Here is a 26,714-nt window from a genome sequence, read left to right on the forward strand (position 1 = left end):
TTTTACTTATTTTTCTTAAGAAGGGACAAATTCTCGGCCATTTGGTGATATTAATTAACAAAAAAAGCTATTCTCCCATGATAGCAAAATATTATAAATTAAAACCATACGTTCATTGAAAAAAGAATATCCAACAATTGGCATTAATCAACTAACCAAAATAACATTGCAAATCATTGGAAATTACCACCGAAAAATTATGTTTCGTTTGTTACTAAGTTCAATGCGTTTCATGAGAAAGTGACCCTAACTCTGTTTACTACTTAATGAGAAAATGTTCACTACTTAATGAGAAATATCGCAGCAATAACGATGAATAATCCAAAAAAGGAGCCAGAAGTCATGTATCTCCAATCCAATTTCTTTCGCTTGCAAAGTTCTCCGTGAAATCCACACAATGGCTCGCAAAGAGGTGGTCTACCTTTAAGCCATTGTATTGGACGATCGGGTTTAATGTAGCGAAATTCCTTTAAAAAAGAAGAAAGAGAGAGAAATTTTAAATAGAAATATAATAATAATAAAATTAGATAATTTGAAAATAATATCAACGATTTTAATTGGTATCAAAAATATCAGCATGATAAGTTTATGTGATTTATACCCTCCACCATAGGATGGGGGTATACTAATTTCCTCATTCTGTTTGTAACACCTCGAAATATTCGTCTGAGTCTCCATAAAGTATATATATTCTTGATCGTCTCGACATTTTATGTCGATCTAGCCATGTCCGTCCATCTGTCCGTCCGTCTGTCTGTCGAAAGCACGCTAACTTCCGAAGGAGCAAAGCTAGCCGCTTGAAATTTTGCACAAATACTTCTTACTAGTGTAGGTTGGTTGGTATAGTAAATGGGCCAAATCGGTCCATGTTTTGATATAGGTGCCATATAAACCGATCTTGGGTCTTGACTTCTTGAGTGTCTAGAGGGCTTAATTCCTAACCGATTTGGCTGAAATTTAGCATGACGTATTTTATTATGACTTTCAACAACTATCCAAATAAGGTTTTAATCGGTTCATAACCTGATATATAGCTGTCATATTAACCGATCTGGGATCTTGACTTCTTGAGCCTCTAGAGGTCGCAATAATTATTCGATTCGACGGATCATCTCATGACCATCAACATACATACAGCTCCCATATAAATCGATCGCTTTATTTTACTTTTTGAGCCCCCAAAGGGCGCAAATCCTATTCGAATTGGCTGAAATTTTACACAGGTCCCCAACATATAATTCAATTATGGACCGAACTGGACCATATCTTGATATCGCTCTAATAGCAGTGCAAATCTTTTTTTACCTAAGAAGAGATGCCGGGAAAAGAACTCGACAAATGCGATCCATGTATTCGGCCCGGCCGAACTTAGCACGCTTTTACATGTTGTTTTATTGTAGTAACAAGAATTGCTAACAGGGGTAGCAAATGGGAAAAAAATCTATTGGGTTGCCTAAAAAGCAATTGCGGATTTTTTAAAAGAAAGTAAATGCATTTTTAATAAAGCTTAGAATGAACTTCAATCAAAAATATAATTGCCATTTTGTTCGATAACCTTTTGCCATCTTCCTGGCAAATTTAGTATTCCACGCTCATAGAACTTCTGGCCTTTATCTGCAAAAAACTGAACCAAGTGCGATTTTATAGCCTCATCATTGCCGAAAGTTTTACCATTTAAGGAGTTCTGCAAAGATCGAAATAAATGGTAGTCTGATGGTGCAAGGTCAGGGCTATATGGTGGATGCATCAAAAGTTCCCACCCAAGCTCACTCCGTTTTTGGCGAGTGACCAAAGATGTGTGCGGTCTACCGTTGTCCTGGTGGAGTATGACACCTTTACGATTGACCAATTCTGGTCGCTTCTCCATGATGGCTGTATTCAATTTGTCCAATTGTTGACAGTAAACATCCGAACTAATCGTTTGGTTCCTTGGAAGCAGCTCAAAATATACCACACCCTTCCAATCCCACCAAAAAGAAAGCATAACCTTCTTTTGGTGGATATCAGCCTTTGAAGTGGTTTGAGCTGGTTCACCATGCTTGGACCATGATCGTTTTCGACTAACGTTGTTGTAAACAATCCATTTTTCATCTCCAATTATGATTCGTTTTAAAAACGGATCGAATTCATTGCGTTTAAAGTGCATATCACAAGCGTTGATTCGGTTTGTTAAATGAATTTCTTTCAATACATGTGGTACCCAAATATCAAGCTTTTTCACCAGTCCAAGACTTTTTATGTGATAATGAACGTTTGATTTTGGTATATTTAACTTCTCTCATATCTCACGCTCAGATACAGGACGATCCAATTCGATTAATGCTTAAAATTTGTTTAAAATTTGTCAACGCCGACTATATGAAAAATCAGCAATTACTTTTTGGGCAACCCAATATGTCAGCTATAATAAAACATGAACCGATATGACCCATTTACAATCCAAACTGACCTAGTCTAATAAGATGTATCTGCGGCTATCTTTACTGCTTTAAAAGTTAGCGAGCTTTCGACAGATAGACGGACGGACATGGCTAGATCGACTAAAAATTCCATGGCGATCAAGAATATATATATATATATATATATACTTTATGGGGTCTAAAACGAATATTTCGAGGAGTTCCAAACAGAATGACGAAATAAGTATGTTCCTTTGTAATAGTATGAAACCTTTAATAGAGGGTATAAAAAATACATAAAATTCTGAACAATGCATGAAATCTTTATTTGAGTTGATAGTACGGTCCTTATAATGTAATGTTTGAAGATTATTTCATGCATTTCGACCGGTATCTCACGATTAGAAGCTTTAATATTGTGTTCCAATGCGTTAATTGAAAGCCTTGTCTGTATAGACATAAGCTTTAACATAGCCTCACAAAAAATAGTCTTAATGTGTCAAATCGCACGATTTAGGCGGCCAACTGACCGGTCCCGAAAGTGAAATAAAATGTGCACCATTGTTACGCGTGATGTGTGGCATGTGGCACCGTCTTCTTGAAAACACATGTCATGCAAGTCAAACTCTTGCATTTTGGGCAAAAAAAGTTTGATATCATCTCACGGTAGCGCTCACCATTCACAGTTACGTTGCGATTCGCATCATCTTTGAAGAATTACGGTCCAATGATACCACCAATGCTTCTAGCTGAACTTCACTCGAAAATAGACAATTCTGCTTATTTGCGTACCCATTGAGCCAAAAAGGAGCTTCGTCGCTGATCGCAATGAAGCGCGCGATGAACTTTCTTAACAAAGCACGCATTTTGATAATAAAATTCAATAATTTGCAAGCATTGTTCGTTTGTAAGACGATTCATGGTTAAATTATAAACCAAACTGAAGATGTTTTACACTGAAACAAAACACGAAACGTGCGTGAGCTGTTTAAACCAGTGTTGCCAAAATGATAATAGCTAAAAAATCACCCTTTACATTTAGCTGGAAGAGCGTTTTATTTGTCCATAAGCTAGTGAATCCGCCAAATTCGTTAATGAAACAGACCAAAGATTTTTCCTAGAAGGCTTATGTTTGAAGTTTTTACGCTTCATTTAATATACAAATATCTCTAAGGCTCTACCAAAAAAAATCTCTACTAATGAACTACAAATATTTTCAAATTCATCCTGCTATGCGTTTAATTAAAACCAACCAACCCATAATTATGAACTCGAAATGTTATTTCACAGTTTATACACAAATACTCACAATGAAATGGTGTTTAATTTCTTAACTATTTCTTACCGGAGTGCTTGATTGTTTTTTGTACACAAAGTAGCCAACGGGCTGCATCGACATTTTGGCAAGAGAGTTGGCCTTGTTCAAACTGTTTGAATCACTTTGCAACGAGATGACAGAATAATTGCCCTCTGCATCACCATTGCTGTCAATATGAACCTGTGGATTATAAGGGACAGAGAAAGAATGAATGGTAGATATAATGTAAGTTTATGCAGAGGGTAGATAACATGCAAGACAAGTAACAAATTAAACGATAGTCAACGATGTCAAAATTTGTTTCCACATAGTTGGGTATTCATGAAGAATTCTACCCTACAAGTAAGTACACAGAAAAAATGAAAAATCTTGATTTAATTAAGAAATGTATATATTCAATTAAAAATTTTGCTGAAATGGTCCTATAAACAAAATTGAATTATTAATAAACAATTTTACAATTGGCATTAATGACATGCTGAATAATTCAATTAAAGCGGTTATCAACTCAATAAACCAATTTATTGGGAAACTGTTTACTCTTTCAAAAATACGTTTAATTGACCTAATTAAAATAGATAATTGATAATAAATATAAATAAATTAAATAAACCATTTTTTTAACTTCAGTCGGCTTATTGCGGATACAAAATGTCTTTTTTTTAACAAAAAAACTAATTAGAATTAAATAAAGAGGTGTTCCTAATTGTATAACTATATGGATCTCACTGGTTAACGAAATATTTTTAGTCTTTATAAATTGTTGCGAGGGCACTACGCAGATGACGAAAAAGTTCAAGTAATTTTTTTCAACCGTGATTGCCATTTCTTTTATTACTATCTTTGTTAAACGCAGTATATGGGTTCAACCAAAGTTTATAGGAAGTTGGCATATAAGCAAAGGGACACGATTGCCGGCCCGTGTCTGTTAAGTGTAGAATAAGGAAAATCTATATATATAACAAGTAAAAGCGTGGTAAGTTCGGCCGGGCCGAATCTTTTATACCCTCCACCATGGATCGCATTTGTCGAGCTCTTGCCACTGTATCAACTTTTAGGCAAACAAAGGATAAAAGACAAGTAAAAGCGTGGTAAGTTCGGCCGGGCCGAATCTTATATACCCTCCACCATGGATCACATTTGTCGAGTTCTTTTCCCGGCATCAAAAAACGATATAAGAAAAGATTTGATCTGCTTTAGAGCGATATAAAGATATGGTCCGGTTTGGACCACAATTAAATTATATGTTGGAGACCTGTGTAAAATGTCAGCCAATTCAAATAAGAATTGCGCACTTTGGGGCTCAAGAAGTAAAATAGAGAGATCGATTTATATGGGAGCTGTATCGGGCTATAGACCGATTCAGACCATAAAAAACACGTATGTAGATGGTCATGAGAGAATCCTTCGTACAAAATTTTAGGCAAATCGGATTATAATTGCGACCTCTACAGGCTCAAGAAGTCAAGATCCCAGATCGGTTTATATGACAGCTATATCAGGTTATGAACCGATTTGAACCATACTTGGCACAGTTGTTGGATATCATAACAAAACGCGTCGTGCCAAAATTAATTCAAATCGGATAAGAATTGCACCTTCTATAGGTTCAAGAAGTCAAGACCCAAGATCGGTTTATATGACAGGTATATCAGGTTGTGGACCGATTTGAACCATACTTGGCACAGTTGTTGGATATCATAACAAAACACGTCGTGCAAAATTTCATTCCAATCGGATAAGAATTGCGCACTCTAGAGGCTCAAGAAGTCAAGACCCAAGATCGGTTTATATGGCAGCTATATCAAAACACGGACCGATATGGCCCATTTACAATACCACCCGACCTACACTAATAAGTATTTCTGCAAAATTTCAAGCGGCTAGCTTTACTCCTTCGGAAGTTAGCGTGCTTTCGACAGACAGACGGACGGACAGACATGGCTAGATCGACATAACATGTCACGACGATCGAGAATATATATACTTTATGGGGTCTCAGACGAATATTTCGAGTAGTTACAAACAGAATGACGAAATTAGTATACCCCCATCCTATGGTGGAGGGTATAAAAACATGTCATGCAAAATTTCAGCAAAATCGGATAATAATTGCGCCCTCTAGTGGCTCAAGAAGTCAAGACCTCAGATCGGTTTATATGGCAGCTATATCAGGTTGTGGACCGATTTGAACCATCCTTAATAAGTTTTTGGAAGCCAAAACAAAACACGTCATGCAATATCTCAGCCAAATCGGATAGGAATTGCTCCCTGTAGAGGCTCAAGAAGTCAAGACCTTAGATAGGTTTATATGACAGCTATATCAAAACGTGGACTGATATAGCCCATTTACAATCCCAACCGACTTACACTAATAAGAAATATTTGTGCAAAATTTCAAGCGGCTAGCTTTATCCCTCGAAAGTTGGCGTGCTTTCGACAGACAGACGGACATAGCTAGTTCTACTAAAAATGCCATGACGATCAAGAATATATATACTTTATGGGGTCTTAGACGAATATTTCGAGGAGTTACAAACAGAATGACAAAATTAGTATACCCTCATCCTATGGTGGAGGGTATAAAAAAGACTAAATGATGACTATTTAATAGGTAGTCATATAGAGACAACCACCACATTATGATCCCAACTTGGCATGCAGGTTAGGTTTAAGTGGCAGTCTGCCATCAGATTCATTTAGACGTTTTCGTCCCTTTTGATACTACAGGAACAGAAGAAGGAAGATGCCTTCTAGTTCCTACCATTAAACCATACATATCGCTTTAAAAAGCCCATCCGCTAAATCAGACAGGTTCTCAACGAAATGAGAACCTTAAGTGGAACTCCTTCTGACTGCTAGTGCGGGACACACAGAAGGTGTTCTTTAGTCTCTTCTTCTTCGAAGTCCTCACAGCTTATGCAAAAGTCGTTGCTGCCAACCTTCAGTCTTTCAGCATGTTTTTCGATTAGGCAGTGACCTGTCATGACGGACACAATGACTGAGACGTCTGTTCTAGCCAATGAAAGCAAAGCAGTTGATCTCTTCAAGTCTATATGAGGCCACATAGTTTTGGAGTGCCCCCTCCTTGTGACCATCTATCATTCGTTGTCCTTCGGACCTGGTCCTGAAAACTTAGCTTACATGTCGCATACCCAAAGATTCCAGTATACCTGGAATGGCATGTACGTACAACGAAGAAATATATGATGGGTGACTTAATGTTCTTTTAATAGTCAAAACCATGTTTGTTTGGTAAAATTGAAGTCAATATTTTTTCTGTGTAATGATTGAGTAAGAAAAAGAATAATTTTTGGAATTTTCTCTAAGCAACGGACGTATAAAATTGGATAGCCATCATCTTAGACTCTGCTATAAATGTACACAAATTAACTTAATTTATATTTTCTATATTGTTTTTCCTAAAGGGGATAGAGAAGAGCCAATTTGACCATGATACATGAATTTCACCAGAATGAAGGATTTTTTGTGGAATAGTGAAAAGAGCAGTGAAGGAATATCACCATGAAAGATTTTTGGATGATTGGCAAATAAAAATTATCTGACAACAGATGGATTGGGCACGAAAAGTTCTCCCAAATCTCCAAAGGGAAGGGAGTCGAGATATATTAACATTGATGAATGATTATTACAGAATGAAGGGCATTTCATTGATTGTCCAAAAGAAAGGAATATTACCATAATAAAAGATTTTTAGTTGATTGGTGAAAATAATTGCCTGACAATACATTTCAGCCAAAAGTATAATACCAAATTTCAGACACATTGACAAAACATGAGACTTAAAAGGGCTCAAGAATGTTAGTGGGAGGTACGGTTTATTTGGGTGCTATATCTAACCGATATTATTCCAAAGTCTTAACCCGATAGCAATAGTTAACCAAATAGCAGTTGGCAACAACAACAGCTAATATAAAATAACGATCCAATTTAACGCACATTTTGTGTACAGCATATTACCCCATTTCAACCCAAGCTGGGCAATGTCCTCTTTTTCTAACATATCTTCCCCCCTATTACAGCAACACAGAAACGTACGAACATGGCGGATTTTAAACTTACATCGAATCCCTGTATTGAATGATAAGAACGATTAAATATGCGAGTCATCACCTGACGTCCATCATAGATATTGCCGCCCGCCTGTACAATTTCAGTGATAGCTTTGGCATATATCTGAACACTGTCGTATAAATGTAGAGCATAAATTGGTACCTAATTGGAAAAGAAAGGAGGAAAGAAGGAAGAGCAAAGAATTTTTTGTTTTTTAATAAATAATTGCTTTTAAGACAAATTAATTGAGTGATTCATTGTTGTTTGGATGTTCTTATTTCTTAAATGTGCCCGTTTGGAAGTGGGAAAAATGACATGCGTTTCAAGTATAAAAGATTCAAGCCAATCTCGTATGGTTGGGAGAAATACATTAAATTGATTGGAAATTTATTTTAAAAATCAATTAATTTTTTGCCCAGGAACAAAAGAATAAAAACTTACCGAAATATTTTCAAAAATTCGTTCATGATAAGGCACCAAAAATGGATGTTTACGTGAGTATTCCTTAATTTTAGTGCATTTCTCACTGAAATAAAAGAAGAAATACAAAAATTTTATTAAATAGTTAAGATTTTTTTTAGATTTACGTATTAGTTAAGATTTAAATTTTTTGATTTTGATTTATTTATGTCAATGCGTGAAGAAACCCCAAAATCATATATGGATTATAAGTGTAGTTGAACTGTTTGTTTCAAATTATAGTAAAATAGGTTGAATTACGTCATTTATGAAGTCAAAAATATAGTTCGATAGATCGGTCCTTCTGGCAGATAAGTTTGAATTTTAAGCATATATGTATGTGCAATTCTTACTTACTTACTTTATTGGCTATGACAGAACATATGTTCCCCTAGCTGAAAGAAGAATAACATTTCAAGTGCCTCGATCTTCTGAGCTTATTTTATAATCTCTGACACCAAGTTTCGAGGTGTCTGTTAACACGGTTTGCGTGTACCTGTGTCTTTTAAAGGCAAACACGGTTGCCTTTTAAAGACTTCTTTGCTGGAGCTTCTTCATCCATTCTGACAACATGAATTAGCCAAAGCGTTCAGCCAAATCGACACACCTTTAAGAGTTCTCTCGATTGATACCGACCAATTTTTATACGCTACATCACTACTGTGGTACAGGGTATTATAAGTTAGTGCATTTGTTTGTAACACACAAAAGGAAGAGAGATAGACCTATTGGTAAGTATACCGATCGACTCAGAATCACTTTCTGATTCGATTTAGTTATGTCCGTCTGTCTGTCAGTCCGTCTGTCGATGTTAATTTGGGTACAAACTACAGGTCGCAATTTTCATCCGATCGTCTTCAAATTTAGTATGGGCATGTTTTTCGGCCTAGAGACGAAATTGGAAAAAATCGGCTGAGATTTGGATGTAGCTCCCATATATATGTTCGTCCGATTTGCAGTAATGCAGCAATAAAATGGTCATTTGTTAACCTATTCTCTCGAAATTTGGCAGAAAGGACGTGACTGATAAATTTCATAGAAATCGGTACAGATTTGGATATAGCTCCCATATATATGTTCGTTCGCTTTGCAGTAATACAGCAATAAAATGGTCATTGTTAACCGATTCTCTCGAAATTTGACAATAAGGATTTTCTTATAACTCTCGATATAACTGGTGAATTTCATATCTGTTCAGATATATAAATATATATCGCCCGATTTTCACTTCTAGACCCACTGCAAGCACATTTATTGACAATTCTTCCCATATTTTTGTACAACGCTTTCCTCGACGACTTTCACAATATCCATAAAGTTTGGTCGAAATCGGATCAGATTTAGATATGGCTCCCATGTATATGTTCGTCAGGTTTTGGGTAATTTGTTGTCATTTGTTAATCGTAGTTATTATATTTTGAACATTTTAGCTTTGCTCGAAATTTGATACAGGAATTTTAATAACCTATCTTTATACATCCGCCGAGATCCTACAAAATTGGTTCAGAATTAGATATAGCCCCCCTTTTGTATTTATAGGGTAGGTGTAGGGTATTATAAAGTCGGCACCGCCCTAATTTTGCCTTTTCTTACCGGTTACCAATTATATTGAGCCCTTCCCGCGAAAATGTAAGCTAAAATTTTGCACGTAATGTCCTTTTTGACTTTCAACAATCGTGCCAAGCATGGTACGAATCGGTCTATAACCTGATATAGCTCCCATATAAATCGGTCTCACGATTTGACATCTTGAGCCCTGAGAAGTCGCAATTGTTATCCAATAGGGATAAAATATTATACGTGGTATATAGTTACGACTTCCAACAATCGTGCCAAGTATGGTCTATATCGCGTTTTAATTAAAAATTTTGGCTGATTTAGTAGAGAAAACTAGTAAATAGAAATTTTTAACAGAATCCATTGTGGTGGGTTCCCAAGATTCGGGGCCCGTCCGAACTTTGCTAGTGTTTACTTGTTTTAATATTTGCTGTGTAGGGGGGTTTTATGTCGCTTCATTTCAAGGGTACGCTAGAAGACTAGGTCTTAACTAAATATCGGTTATATCATCATATAATATTAAAGTATAAGTAACACTTTTGATCCGATTTTCTTGAAATTGAGGCCTAGAGTCAGAACATACTGAAATTGGTTAAAATCGGTTAAGATTTAGGTATTGCTTCCATATATATGTTTGTTCGATTTGGATTAATATTGCAATAATTTGGTCACTTGTCAACTGATCGGCACGCAAATTTTTCTTATGACTCTTGAGATTACCGGTAAATTTTACAGAAATCGGTTAAGATTTACATTTAGTGCTCATTTATATATTTTGACCGATTTTCACTTCTAGAGCCTTTATCAAGCGACCTTCATTAAATATTGCATAGTGCATCTTCTATGGCTCCTTATCATCTTACATATTTTAATACCCTCCACCATAGGATGGGGGTTTACAATTTTCGTCATTCTTTGTAAGTCCTCGAAGTATTCGTCTAAGACCTCACAAAGTATATATATTCTTGATCGTCATGACTTTTTAAGTCGAACTAGCCATGTCCGTCCGTCAGTCCGTTTGTCCGTCCGTCTGTCTGTCGAAAGAACACTAACTTTTGAAGCAGTAAAGCTAGCAGCTTGAAATTTTGCACAAATACTTCTTATTAGTGTAGGTCGGTAGGGATTGTTAATGGGCTATATCGGTCCACGTTTTGATATAGCTGCCATATAAACTGATATGGGATCTTGACTTCTTGAGCTGCTAGAGGGCACAATTCTTATGAGATTTTGCTGAAATTTTGCATGGGGAGCTTTATTATGACTTTCAACAATTGTGCTGAGTATGGTTTAATCGATACATAACATTATATAGCTGCCATATAAACCGATCTTGGATCTTGACTTCTTGAGCCACTAGAGGACGCAATTATTATCCGATTTGGCTGAAATTTTGCATGACATGTTTTGTTATGACTTTCAACAACTGTGCTAAGAATAATTCAAATCGGTCCATAACCTGATATAGCTGCCATATAAACCGATCTGGGGTCTTGACTTCTTAAGCCACTAGAGGGCGCAGTTATTATCCGATTTGGCTGAAATTGTACAACGGCTTCTCTCATGACATTTAACATACGTGTCGAATATGGCATGAATCGGTTTATAGCCTAATGCAGCTCCCCTATAAACCGATCTTCCTAATTTTCTTCTTCAGCCCCTAAAGTGCGCAATTCCTTCTAGATTTGGCTGAAATTTTCCACAATGACTTCTACTATGGTCTCCAATATTCAGTTGAATTATGATCCGAAATGAACCATAACTTGATATTATTCCAATAACATAGCAATTATTTTCCTTTATCCTTTGTTTGCCTAAAAAGAGATACAGTGGAAAGAGCTCGACAAATGCGATCCATGCTGGAGGGTATATAAGATTCGTCCCGGGCGAACTTAGCACCCTTTTACTTGTTAGTTTTAAGTTCATTACAAAGATTTATTTGTCATATATTTTTAACTACTATTTTGTTTGATGTTTTCCAATTTAATTGTGTACGTTTTTGGCTTAATTATGGGATTGTATTCAATTACTTTCAACTCATTTCATTCGTTTTACATTTCATTTTTGCTATAAATTGTTTCAAGTTTTCATATGTTATTTGTCCCATTGTGCATGCGTTTTTGTTTGCTTGCTGCATTTGCAATTCTTTTTCTGCTAGCGTCGACCGTAAGCAGAGCAATGCAGTCGAAAGGAATTGATTGTTTTTTGTTTTGCTGCCCTTCTAACCAGAATTGAAATTCAGCAGCATTAATATCTATGTACTAGCTGAACCCGGCCTGCTCCGCCGCACCTTCTCTTAATTTATGTGGAACAAAATTATCCTTTGAATATTTATTTTCGATAATTAAAGAGCTTTCAGTGAAATACCATGCTACGAAAATAGTGTATGTATATCGCTTGACTAACAGTATAACTATATAAATGCCTTTATTTGAATCCCATATGATCTTAATTGGTCTATGAATTCGATCGGAGCGTTTAGGGCCATTTAAGTTTGGTTATTAGATGTACTCCATTCTTTAAAGACTTTATTTGAGATCGATATTCCCATGGGAATTTTGGGAGTGCGAAGGCCCCCAGGGTGGTGATTAGTAGGTTTAGGGGGTGGTGTAAACTCCCGATTGTGGGTAAAAATTTCGTGCTCCCAAATATCTTTAATTTGAGCCCGATATTGCCATGATCGGTAAATATCTATGTCCGATTTAAATACATGGTGCCACATTTGAATATCGGATTCGTCTTCTACTCCCAAAATAACTTCATTGGAGTCCCATATTGCGATGGTTAGAAAAATAATTGCTGTTTGTGGGCTGTTTTGGGGAAGGGGTATACCCCCAGAAAATTTGTTCCGGAAGTGGGTAAAAATTTCTTGCTCTACTTCCCAGTACCTTTAATTTGAATCCCACATTGACATGGTCGGCAAATATGTCCGATTTAGGGGTGTTTTGGAAAGTGAGGTGGTCCCCCAAGCACTCAGCCCTGAAAACATATCATCATCGTGCTCTACTCTCGAATATCATTTATTTGAACCCCATATTGCCATTGGTCTCAAAATTGGATATCAAATTCATTTTCTAATCTCAAATTCCTTTCATTTTAACCCCTTATCGCAAAAGTCAGTACATAGCTTCGGTTTGGGAATGAGCACTAAAAACAATCGATATCTATCTTCGCTCCCTTTAAGGCCCAAATTGTCATGGTGAGCAAATACGTTCTCTAGGGGGGTTGTTATGGTGGTGGGCCGTCCCCTAGAGAGTTAGTCCCTAATGCACATACTATTAATTTGAGCCCCATATTTTCACAGTCGGCAAATATGACCGCCTTGGGGAATGGGCGCCCACTCAGTCAGTTGGCCTTAAAAATATATATCAGATTCGTGTTGTACTCTAAAATACCTCTTATTTGAGCCCCATATTGCTATGGTCAGCAAATACGTCCTATTTGGGTAGTGTTATAGGTGTGAGGTGGCCCCATAGACACTTTTTCCCTAATATTGATATCGGATACGTGCTTTACTACCAAATACCTTTCGTTTGAGACCCATATTGCTATGGTCGTAAATTTGTCCTCTTTGGGAAGGTGTTTTTGGGGAGGGGCTCTTGGTCACACATTTGGATATCAGATTCGTATTGTACATACATATTGTACATTGGTATTGTAAGTACCTTTTATTTGAGCCCCATATTGCCAACGATCAGTAAATAAGCACTGTTTTGAGGAGTTTTGAGGAAGGGATGGACCCCCAGAAACTTGATCTCACATTTGGATATCAGATTCATATTCGCAAATACCTTTCATTTGAGTCCCATATTCCCATGCTCGATAAATATGTCTGATTTGGGGTGTTTTGGGGTCTGGTGTGGTCCGCCAAACACTCGGTCCCACAATTGGGACCTTTCATTTAAGTCCTATATTGTCGAGATTGGTCAATATAAATATTTGGTAGGTTTTGGGGGAGGGTCGGTCCCCCTAGTAATCCCATCCGAAATTTCGATACCAAGTTTTTGTTTTTAAGTTACTATAAGAGAGCACACAAAATCGCGAGAATTGGGGTAAAGGGGAGGGTCCGTTCCCCTTCCAGATATCAAAAAATTACGTACCATATTTTCACCATGGGTCTATAACGGAACATTTGGGAAAATTCTAAGAAAATCGGTGCAGCCGTTTTTGAGTCTATACGGAACATACATGCGAACAAACAAACACAAATTGATTTTTAATACTCTACACCACTACTGTGGTACAGGGTATTATAACTTAGTACGTTTGTTTGTAACACCCAAAAGGAAGAGAGATAGACCCATTGATAAGTATATCAATCGACTCAGAATCATTTTCTAATTCGATTTGGCTATGTTCGTCTGTCTGTCTGTCGGCCCATGTTAATTTGTGTAAAAACTACGGGTCGCAATTTTCATCTGGTCGTCTTCAAATTTAGTACAGGCATGTTTTTCGGCCTAGAGACGAAGCCTATTGAAAAAAATCGGTTCAGATTTATAAAATGGTCTTTTGTTAACCGATTCTCTCGAAATTTGGCAGGAAGGATTTTCTTCTGACTACTAATATTACTGGTACATTTCATAGAAATGGGTCCAGATTTAGATATAGCTGCCATATATATATCGGCTGATTTTCACTTCAATGGTCAGTCCAAGCGCTTTTATTGACCAATCTTGCCAACATTTTGTACAGTGCTTTCCCCGACCACCACCAGAATATCTACGAAGTTTGCTAGAAATCGTTTCAGATTTAATATAGCTTCCATATATATGTTCGTCCGATTTTGAGAAATATTGCAATAAAGTGCTCATTTGTTAACCGATTCTCTCAATATTTGGCAAAAAGGATTTACTAATGTTTTATACCCTCCACCATAGGATGGGGGGTATACTAATTTCGTCATTCTGTTTGTAAGTACTCGAAATATTCGTCTGAGACCCCATAAAGTATATATATTCTTGATCGTCGCGACATTTTATGTCCATCTAGCCATATCCGTCCGTCTGTCCGTCCGTCCGTCTGTCTGTCGAAAGCACGCTAACTTCCGAAGGAGTAAAGCTAGCCTCTTGAAATTTTGCACAAATACTTCTTATTAGTGTAGGTCGATTGGTATTGTAAATGGGCCATATCGGTCTATGTTTTGATATAGCTGTCATATAACCCGATCTTGGGTCTTGACTTCTTGAGCCTCTAGAGGGCGCAATTCTTATCCGATTTGACTGAAATTTTTACGTAGTATTTTTTTATGATATTCAACAACTGCACCAAGTATGGTTCAAATCGGTTCATAACCTAATATAGCTGCCATATAAACCGATCTTGGGTATTGATTTTTTGAGCCTCTAGAGTGCGCAATTCTTATCCGATTGGAATGAATTTTTGCACGTAGTATTTTGTTATGATATCCAACAACTGTGCCAAGTATGGTTCGAATCGGTTCATAACCTGATATAGCTGCCATATAAACCGATCTGGGATCTTGACTTCTTGAGCCTCTAGAGGTCGAAATTTTGAACGATAGATTCTCTCATGACCATCAACATACGTATGTATTTTGGTCTGAATCGGTTATAGCCCGATACAACTCCCTTATAAATCGATCTCTCTATTTTACTTCTTGAGCCCCCAAAGGGCGCAATTCTTATTCGAATTGGCTGACTTTTTACACAGGTCTCCAACATATAATTAAATTGTGGTCCAAACCGGACCATATCATAATATCGCTCTAATAGCAGAGCAAATCTTTTCGATGCCGGGAAAAGAACTCGACAAATGCGATCCATGGTGGAGGGTATATAAGATTCGGCCCGGCCGAACTTGTTTAATATTACTGGTGAATTTCATAGAAATCTTTTCTTCCAGGGTCCCTGCATTATTGACCAATTTTGCCAAAATTTGCATAACTCTTTCCTTGATGCATACCACAATAACTAAGGAGTTTGGTCATAATCGGTTCAGATTTGGATATATCTCCCATATATATGTTCGTCAGATTTTGGCTAATTTGCAATAATGTTGTCATTTGTCAACCGTAGTTATTACGATTTGAACATATTTGCTTGAAATTTTATTCGGATTGGTTAATAACCCATCTGGAAATATCCGCCGAGGTCCATCAAAGTTGGTTCAGAATTAGTAATAGCTCCCAGTTTGTACTTGAAGGGTAGGTATAGGGTATTATAAAGTCGGCACCGCCCGACTTTGGCCTTTTCTTGCGGTTATATTTAAGAAGAAGAAGATGTATGCACATAGATATTGTCTCCACTTTTGTTTTGGCTTTCCAATATTTTGCTGCTTTTACTAACAAAGTTCTCTGAGTGCTCTAACACTGACCATATTAGAAAGAACAGAGGCATCATATCTCAATTTTGGACAACCCGTAACAATCACAATAAGCCATATATCTACGTTGGTGGTTTCCTCGTCAGATTAAAGCCTGCCACAACCGCGTTAAAATTCTTGTATTGCGTTCATTACCACAGAAATAAAAATAATTATCTTTGGAATGCGAATTTAAATTGAATTTTTACTGACAGTTAGTTACATGCATGCAGACAATAATTACACTCACCGTATATCCGGATTCTGGGGATAAGTCATGCTAATTTTTATCACCGAGCGAAATGAGTTTTTATCCAATGATTTACTCTTTTCCTTTTTTATGTATGGATCCAAATAGGCTGTAATGATGGGAAATTCAAAATAAACATGTTCATTATAAATCATATGCAATCATCCCATCAAAGGGTAATGAATGAAAAAAGCGGTGTGGAAAGTCAACCAAAAGGAATTGAATTACTTACTTCTCTCCATGACATTGACACGCCTTTTGGAATCATAGATTTCGTCATCAACGGAAATTATGATGTAGTCCCCATCGTCCAGCAACTTTCGCATCTGCATGCAACGCACAAAGTCAACCATTGCAATGTGTTCGCCGATGAAGACATAAACTGAGGCATCGGAATAAAAATAAATGACAAACCAAGGACAAAATGAACGAAGTAATGCCAGGCACTGTAGGAAGTTACAACGTGGAACAAATGAAGAAAAATGATGTAAATTGGCAAAAGGCTTTAAGCACATATTCTAACACGCATTTCAGACAAACGGAACCAGACCCATCTTTAACAAGCATAGGTATGCGAAAGTACATATGTATTTCTTTTTCAGGCTCGTGTCACGTGCCACCTGAATTTTCTAAGTATATATGACACGAAATGCCCCAGCAGTCCAAACGGGTATTATGATATTGCCTTCAAAGACTTTTTAAGACAATTTGAATTTTGTCACCTATTATAAAATTTTATAGTCGACAAATTCACTAACCGTGTCCACAAACAAGTCAGCAAAGCTTTTTTTCATTCTATTGTTCTCTTGTACAAAATATAAACAATTTGCTCAGTAGGGGACATCTTAGCAGACCGTGTCGCATAAACCGTCATCTGACGAAAAACTTTATTTTATAAATGATAAAAAAGATATGTAACTGTACCAAATAACAAAACAAAGAATAATGTGATGGAACGTGACCAAGTGATTAGAGTATCTACATCTGACGACACCAGAACTTTTGTTGTATTATTTTATAAAAGTGAAAACGATTAATAAAACAAAACAAAAAATAATAATAAAAACAACTAAAAACGTGTTAAGTTCGGCCGGGCCGAATCTTACATACCCTCCACCATGGATCGTATTCGTCGAATTCTTTTCTCGGTGTCTCTTTTTAGGCAAACAAACGAAAGGAAAAGATAAATGAAAAAAAAAGTGCTATACTATTGGAGCTATATCAAGTTATGGTCCGATTCGGACCATAATGGAATGGATGTTAGAGACCATAGTAGACGTCATTGTGTAAAATTTCAGCCAAATCGAATAAGAATTGCGCCCTTTAGTGGCTCATAGAGATAAATAGGGAGATCGTTTTATAGGGGAGCTGTATTAGGCAATAGACCAATTCAGACCATATTTGACACGTATGATGAAGGTCATGGGAGAAGTCGTTGTACAAAATTTCACCTAAATCAGACAACAATTGCGCCCTATAGATGTTCAAGAAATCAATATCATAGATCGGTTTATATGACAACTATATCTGGTTATGCACCGATTTGAACCATACTTTGCACTGTTGTTGAAAGTCATAACAAAACACGTTATGCAAAATTTCAGCAAAATCGGATAGGATTTGCGCCCTCTATGGGCTCAAGAAATAAAGACAGCTATATCAGTTTATGCACCGATTTCACCCATACTTGGCACTATTGTTGGAAACCATAACAAAACACCTCATGTAAAATTTCGCTCAAATCGGATAAGAATTGCGTCCTCTAGTGGCTCAGGAAGTCAAGACCCTAGATCGGTTTATATGGCAGCTATATCAAAACATGGACCGATATGGTCCATTTACAATCCCAACCAATTGGATGATGTGAAAACTGCATTTATTAAAAAACTAACACCAGCCATAGACAAAAATCCCGGAAACAAAAGGAGAACCAATATTAAATAACATCCTATAAAAATGTAATTATTTTTTTGTGCATAAAAATGATTTTAGTAATAAATTAATTCATCAATAACAATATTTTTGATATCGAAGACAAGCTTGCAGAAATTTTTAAAAATTGTCATTAACGAATAGATGAGGGACTTTGTCATCTATACATTCATTGATGATACGTTCGTTCAAAAGGTGGCTTAAAATGTCATGCATGAATTTCGCGACAACTATATGAAAATGTCATCAACGATTTGTGTGGGCTGTCGATGCATATGTCTTCAACGATTGAAAGAGGGCCATGCACTTTTCTTATTAGACGTCTTGACGCCACGGCCTGCTGGGGTATTATGCCAAGCTACAATTACTACTACAATTCAATAAGGCGAATATATATGTCGATAAAGAGGTTAAAAGCCAAAGAAACAAAAACAAGTAAAAGCGTGCTAAGTTCGGCCGGGCCGAATCTTGGGAACCCACCACCATGAATTCTGCTAAAATATGGGAGTCATATCTTGTTATAAACCGAATGGGACCGTACTTGGCGCAGTTGTTGAGAGTCATAACAGAACACTATATGCAAAATTTCAGACGAATCGGATAAAAATCGCGGCTTGCAAAGGCTCAGGAAGTCAAATCGGGCAATCGGTTTATATGGGAGCAATAGCAGACTATGGACCGATTTGAACCGTAGTTGGCAAAGTTATTGGAAGTCATAACAGAACATTATGTACAAAATTTCAGCCAACTCGGATGAAAATTGAGGCTTCCAGGGGCTCAAGAATCAAATCGGGAAATCGGTTTATATGAGAGCTATATCAGGTTATAGACCGATTTGTACCGTACTTGGCACAGTTGTTGGAAGTCATAACAGACTTCTTCAGCCCTTACAAGCAGCGATTTTTATTTTTGCTTGTAAGAGCTGAAGAAATCAAAACGGGAGATCGGTTTATATCGGAGCTATATAAGGTTCTTCATCGATTTAAACCGTATTTAGCACAGTTGCTGGAAGTCATAACATAACACCAGGTACAAAATTGCATCCAATTCGGACAAAAAATGCGGCTTCTAGGGGCTCAAGAAATCTAATCGGGAGATCTGTTTATATGGGAGCTATATCAGGTTCTTGACCGATTTAAACCGTACTTGGCACAGTTGTTGAATCATAGCAGAACATTATGTACAAAATTTCAGTCAAATCGGATGTAAATTAAGGCTTCCAGGGGCTCAAGAAGTCTAATCAGGAGATCGGTTTACATGGGATCTATATCAGGTGATTCATAGGTTTAAACCGTACTTGGCACAGTTGTTGGAAGTCAAAATAGAACATTATGTGCAAAATTTCGGCCAAATCGGACAAATATTGCGGCTTCTAGGGGCTCAAGAAGTCAAATCGGGAGATCCGTTTATATGGGAGCTATATCATGTTCTTGACCGATTTGAACCGTATTTGGAACAGTTGGAAGTCATAACAGAACATTATGTGTAAAATTTCGGCCAAGTCGGACAAAAATGGTGGCTTCCATGGGCTTAAGAAGTCAATTCGGTAGATCGATTGTGTTCGAATATGTATATACTTTATGGGGTCCTAGATCAATATTTCGAGGTGTTACAAACGGAATGACTAGATTAGTATACCCCCATCCCATCATGGTGGGTATAAAAAGCTGGCGTTAAGTTGTATAATGGAGCCGATTTTTATACCCATTACCACAGGCAAGCGTCCATTACTAGACAAGCCTCGTACAGTGGGAGAAAAAAGAAAAAACTGGTAAAATATATGATGTGTGGGATCGGGTAGAGACATGTCTTTGAAATTGTTGGAGCCGAGGTGTTAGCGAGATACTGAGTAAAATTTGAAGGTCTTCAGTTGTCTGGGCGTCTTTTGGCAGGTCCCTAAAATTGATCACCTCGGTATTACTTAGAATTGTTGGGGCTGCCAAATATTTGTTTGTGGGCCGATTTCCAAAATTTTTTATTGGATAGTGCTCAAAAATCCCTACAAAAAAGTCCGCTTGAAGACCACAATATTAACTAGTTTTTATGATTTTCTCCCACTGTGCGTTGTGTAATATTATTAAATTTTGTTGAAACAAACAATAAGGGCCTCAATGTTAACCCAGAGAAGACTGAAATATGCCTGTTCACAAGGAAGACGAAAGTGGGCCAATTTAACGCACCACATTTCATCAATAAGACGATTTCGATATCGGACAAGGTCAAATACTTAGGCGTGACCTTGGACAAGAAACTGAATTGGAAGTGTCACATTAAGGAGCGTACTGAGAAGGCTCACAGATATTGGGTGCTGTGTAGATGGGCCGTAGGCTCGAAATGGGGCCTAAATCCGAGGATAGTCCACTGGATGGACATGAGCGTGATTAGACCAATACTTACTTACGCCTCAGTAGTTTGGTGGACTGCTGCTATGCCACTGCGGGTATGAGACTTAAGGCGACGGGTGAATGGATCGAGGATGGGAGCAGCTCATGCCATCGCGGTATAATCGAGGCGACGACAGGAAACCTGGAAGGAAGGGAAGAGGTGTCTAATCGGATACTTGAGATGAACCTTGAAGTCGAGTGCGAGGCACTCCTGCCATCGGCACAGTCTTGGATTTACGGAACCGTAGTATTGCCATCTGGAAGATCATGTAACACGGATAGATTAAAACTAGAGGACAGAGTGGGTCTGGGGGTCTACATTGAGAACCCAGGGACTCAGATCTGTTTTAGACTTCCTGACCATAATACGGTCCTGCAGGCGGAGATTCGGGCGATGAGTGAGGCGGACGCGAGGAGGTCGAGTGTGAACATCTTTACCGACAGTAAAATTGCCATAAGGGCAAAAACGGTAAGGTCACGAACGAACAGGATGGCAAAATCCGCATCGTTTGGGTGCCGGGCCATAACGGAGTAAGGGGAAATGAAAGGGCAACGATTTGGCGGTGACGGCCAGAGGACTGCCGTTAATAAACTTGGTAACCCCAAAGCCTTTCGGGTCAGCGCAGTCCGAGTTAAGGGAGTGGGCGGCGAATGCGCATGCAACATTGTGGAATAGCGAAACGGTCGGTACGACGGCGAGTTTCCTATGGGGGGATCCAGATCGAGAGAAGACGAGGCTATTACTGAAAGGAAGCAAGAAGGAGGTCAGTGTAGCTATTGGTATCATAACGGGACACATAGAACTACGAGGTCACTTATGCAAAATCTGTGCGGCAAATGATAGCATGTGTAGGGCATGCGGGAAGACCTATTCCACAGAAGGCTGAAATCTGTCTGTTAACGAGGATGACGATTGTAAGCCAATTTGATGCACCAACATACCTCAACAGTAGTACTTGGATATCCGAAAAGTTCAAATACTTGTTAAGTGATCTTGGACAAGAAACTGAACTAGAAGTTTACCATTCAGAAGGCTCACAGATGTTGAACACTATGTATATGAACCGTAGGCTCCAAATGGGGCCTGAATCAAGAAAAGGCTGGGCGATCAAAACCACACCCACTAAGACACTGGATCTATAGATTAAGTGTGAGGCAAACACTGCGGCTACGAGACTCATGGCGATGGGAGAATGGATATGGAATAGCGGACGATAGGAAACCTTGTAGGAATGGAAGAGGATCTGATCGGATACCTGAGACGAGCGAGAGGCACTGCTGGCAGCAGCCCAGCCTTGAATTGCTGAAACTCTGACGTTCCCATCTTGAAGTTCTATCTAAACTGCTGGATAAAAGCAGAAGGACAGAGTTGGTCTGGGAATTTACATTGAGAGCCCATGGACTGAGATCTATTTCCGACTTGAGGGCGAGGTATGTAAAACAGTTGATGGTTTTGTTAATAGCGCAGAATTCCTGACCTAGATTTTTTTTCGGGTTTAGTTTAAAGTATTTGGAGTGAACATGAAGCTGATTACTGAGCTGATTACTGACTCTGATGGATTATCTGAAGTAAAAATGTTCTAGACATTTGTAGAGGAGGTATTCAGGTTTTCACAAATCAGACAATTTTTCTGTCAGCCAACACGCAGGGGGTGTCCCGTTGGCGGGTGCATTGCGTTGGCGAGAGAAAATTAGGAATTGGAGGGTGGGAAAAGGATATAGTGCTTATTGACATTTGTCTTAAATCTTTGGATGTCAAAGTGGGTGGGAAAACATTAGCCGGAAGTCGATTCCACATGCGAACGGTTCAGGCGAAATAAGAATTCTCTTTATAATGCATTGTGCGGTCCGCTGGCCAATTGCTTGTGAGTTCCTGGAATGTCTAGTATCCCTGACATACATCCTTACATCAGGAATAAGAAGATGAATATCAGACCAACACACACCATGAAAGTACCGTAGAACAGCGCCAAACAACCCACATTACGACGATGATGAAGGAAGGCAATAGAGTTGGATACCCACACACAGTCCCCAATCAACGCTCTCTCCTGTACACGATCCAGTAGCTCCAGGGATGATTTTGAAGCTCCAGCCCATACATCTGAGTTGTACTCCATTTTCGGCCTTATGAAAGTGGTGTAGATGTTAAGAAGATCAGGCGGAGTGAAGTAATTCTTACGCCATTTAGGGAAGTCTAAACACTTGAATGCTTCTTTCGACACATCGAATATATGTTTAGCCCAACGAAAATCACTTTGTATTTCCATGCCCAGAACATCAAGAGCTTCTGATTGCTAAACATCTACACCGTTGATAGACTAAGATGATCGTAATGGGTCAGCGAATCGTTTGTACTCCATTTCTTCGACCCCACTCAGAAATGGCTAGCAAATCCTGGCAGAGTTTATCGTCCATAACACGCCTCTTGTCCTCAATCTCTCGAAGACTCGGCCTATGGTCGAATGAGTACGAATGACAGAGATTACTGTCATCCGCAAATGAGTAGATCGGATTCGATGTCTGATCCAACAGATCGTCGATGAAAACAAGAAAAACAGAAGGAGAAAGAAAAGAGCCCTGGGGTACACCTGTGGTCAATTTATGCTCATTGGATGAGAACCCATCTATAACGACTAAATCGGCTCAGATTGCAGGAAGATTTGAAGTTGTTCAAGTCCAGGGGCCATCGATGAATGAATTTATTATTCGAAGACTAAGAATTGCCGCATTTAAACCACATACTTAATGATGCGTGAAATGGGAAACATAGAGCCAATATTCTTGATAGAGGAGTTTTAATTCTATCACCTTCGAACGCTACACAGTGTATACCCCAAATTCACTATTTTTTCTCATACAAATACACCTTTTAAATAGTAGATTGTGTAAATTACTTGGCAACATTTCAGACAAATTTGGGTGTGGTAGATAAAGTGTTCGTTTCAATTATGTCTGGTTATTGCTTCGGTCTGGCACACCATTTTCATTAGGTCATAATCCAGCATGTATGTGATGGACTATTACGTGACCTTCAATGAAATTTCGTTTGCTCTTTAATATCATCATTTTTCATCATTTGTCCCTTTAGAGACGCAAAATAGCCTTAATCTTTTTATGGGAATATTATTTTTATGTGATCTGTATATGTGGGAAAACTTACTGCGTGTTGTGGTGTACGTTTCATCGATGATTTTTTGCATTTTTGTTAATGTGTTTTCGATAGGCACGTAATCTGATATCTTTCGAAAATGTGTGATGGTGAAATTTTCACTTTCCGCCAGTTCCTGGAAATGAGGAGGGAGAGAGGAAATGTAAATGAATTTAAAGATATATGACGCCTACAGGTATTTACATAAGGAACGTGTTGAATATGAATACACATGCACATAAATATATTGATGGAAAACAGGTAAAGGCTTTACACATTTCACTCAAAAAGTGAGACAATTTTTTATACCCATATATTTGAAGTGCCAGTTGTTACATAGCTTTTGCCTAAATTTCTATTCTGTTTTTATCTAGAAATTTTCATTTATTTAGAATTGCTATGAACTATGTTGAATAAGTGTGAAAGAGTCAAAGAGCATATGAAAAAGTGGAATTCCTCGGAATTTTGAGGATTGGTTGTTATGCAATTTAAAAGCCACTACCAGCCAAATTCAGACTCATATCAGACAAAAAAAGATTCTTCCGTTCAAAGGGATTTTTTTGCTAAATAAAATAATATTTTTATGAAAATATCCGAATATACATATATTTCAATGTATGATTTTAGTAAATTGATTTTTTTGGGAATTTTTCCGCACCAAAACGTTAGACGCTTTACATATCTCAAAGTGATGTCTGATTGAATTTTAAAATTCATGATAACGGTCTGCTTTTTATAGCCCATGGTGGTTCAGCTGACATAATCCATCTACCATTTTTAAACGAATAGAAAGTTTAAGATAAGGCAAAGTTCATTTTCATTCCAACTCCAAAAAAAAAACTGTTCCACACGAAATACGCTTATGCTGAGGAATGCAATAGGATGATAGGTACGGCAAGTTTTATTTTGAGTATGATAGACGCTTAGAGGCCATCATAGCGCAGGGGTAAGCATGTCCGCCTATGACGCTGAACGCCTGGGTTCGAATGCTGACTGAAAAATTAGAAGATTTTTCAGCGGTGGTTATCCCCCCTAATGATGGCGACATTTGTGAGGTACTTTGCCATGTAAAAGAAGTGTCGCTCTGCGGTTCGGACTCGGCTATTAAAAGGAGGCCCCTTATCATTGAGCCTAAAATTGAATCGGACAGCTTCATTGATTTGTGAGTAGTTTGCCCCCGTTCCCCAATGCAATGTTCATGGGCAAATTTGCATTTGAAGACGATCGTGGAAGTCTGAAAAAGATCTCAAATCATCTGACTCCGAACCAAACCAAACCATTTTCAACAGAAGACAAGTAAAAAGGCGATAAGTTCGGCCGGGCCGAACTTTGGATACACACCACCTCGGGTATAAATGTAAACCACCTCATCCAAATCCGGTGAAAAATGCATACCTTATGTCCCCCAGCAGTTATATCGAAATAAGTTCCGATTTGGATCAAATACTAAAAAGTACATGTCATTGTTCAATTGTGTATAACAAAATATTGGTCTTTATAGTAGCTATAACCAAAAAATAAACCGATCTGAACCATATACGACGCAGATGTCGAAAAGCCTAACATAAGTCGCTGTGTCAAATTTCAGTGAAACCGGATTATAAATGCGCCTTTTATGGGGTCAAGACTTTAAATCGAGATATCGGTCTACATGGCAGCTATATTCAAAACTGGACCGATTTAGGCCAACTCTCTGTCTCAAATTTCGGCAATATCGGACAATAAATGCGCCTTTTATGGCCCCAAAACCTAAAACCGAGAGATCGGTCTATATGGCAGCTATATCCCAATCTGGACCGATCTGTGTTGTATTGCAGAAGTATGCCAAGGGGCTTATCTTAATTCACTGTCCCAAATTTCGGCGACATCGGACAATAAATGCGCCTTTATAGGCCCAAAACTTTAAATCGAGAGATCGGTCTATATGGCAGCTATATCCAAATCTGGACCGATCAGGTCCATATTGAAGAAAGATATCGATAGGTCTAAGACAACTCACTGTCCTAAATTTCAGCAAAATCGTATAATAAATGTGGCTTTTATGGGCCTATGACCCTAAGTCGGCGGATCGGTCTATATGGCATCTATATCCAAATCTGAACCGATTTGAGCAAAATTCACGAAGGATGTCGAAGGGCCTAACATAACTCACTGTCCCAAATTTTAGCAAAATCGGATAATAAATGTGGCTTTATGGGCCTAAGACCCTAAATAGGAGGATCGGTCTATATAACAGCTATATCCAAATCTGGGCCGATCAGAGCCAAATTACCGTAGGATGTCGAAGGACATATCACAACTCACTGTCCCAAATTTCAGCAAAATCGGAAAATAAATGTGGATTTTATGGGCCTAAGACCCTAAGTCGGCGGATCGGTCTATATGGCAGCTATATCCAAATCTGAACCGATTTGAGCCAAATTGACGAAGGATGTCGAAGGACCTAACACAACTCACTGTCCCAAATTTCAGCAAAATCGGATTATAAATGTGACTTTATGGGCCCAAGACCCTAAATAGGAGGATCGGTCTATATGACAGCTATATCCAAATCTGGACCAATCTAAGCCGTATTGAACAACAATACAACCCACTGTGCCAAATTTCAGCAACATCAGATAATAAATGTGGCTTGAATGGGCCTAATACCGTAAATGGGCAGATTGGTATATATCGAAGCTATATCAATTTATAGTCCGTTGTAGCCCATTTTATAACAAAGACCTTTTTTGCTGTCCTATTCTATCCTGATCGGCCTTCATTTATTATTTTTATTTCCTTTTTTTCTGGGTAAGATGGGAGGGCGATTGCCCTCTGAAACGTCCTTTCATTTGAATACTATATATTCTCGGTCGTCCTACATGACAGTTTA

At 38.1% G+C, this 26,714-nt stretch overlaps 1 protein-coding gene across 2 annotated transcripts in view; it reads right to left on the reverse strand.

The window, feature by feature from the left end:
• LOC106088699 (guanylate cyclase 32E) overlaps positions 1 to 26,714 on the reverse strand; it is a 186,606-nt gene that overhangs the window by 66,881 nt on the left and 93,011 nt on the right. For both annotated transcript variants that reach the window (XR_009397617.1, XM_059364804.1), the window contains 7 exons: positions 23,855 to 23,978; positions 16,608 to 16,757; positions 16,376 to 16,484; positions 8,233 to 8,317; positions 7,801 to 7,953; positions 3,745 to 3,897; positions 286 to 467 (listed from right to left, as the gene is read on the reverse strand). Coding sequence is in view for 1 of the 2 variants with exons in the window: in XM_059364804.1 (XP_059220787.1) it covers positions 286 to 467; positions 3,745 to 3,897; positions 7,801 to 7,953; positions 8,233 to 8,317; positions 16,376 to 16,484; positions 16,608 to 16,757; positions 23,855 to 23,978 (956 nt within the window). In the remaining variant the exon portion in view is untranslated. The remainder of the gene's footprint in view (positions 1 to 285; positions 468 to 3,744; positions 3,898 to 7,800; positions 7,954 to 8,232; positions 8,318 to 16,375; positions 16,485 to 16,607; positions 16,758 to 23,854; positions 23,979 to 26,714) is intronic.

This window comes from Stomoxys calcitrans, chromosome 3 (assembly GCF_963082655.1).
Source record: "Stomoxys calcitrans chromosome 3, idStoCalc2.1, whole genome shotgun sequence".
Lineage (NCBI taxonomy): Eukaryota > Metazoa > Arthropoda > Insecta > Diptera > Muscidae > Stomoxys > Stomoxys calcitrans.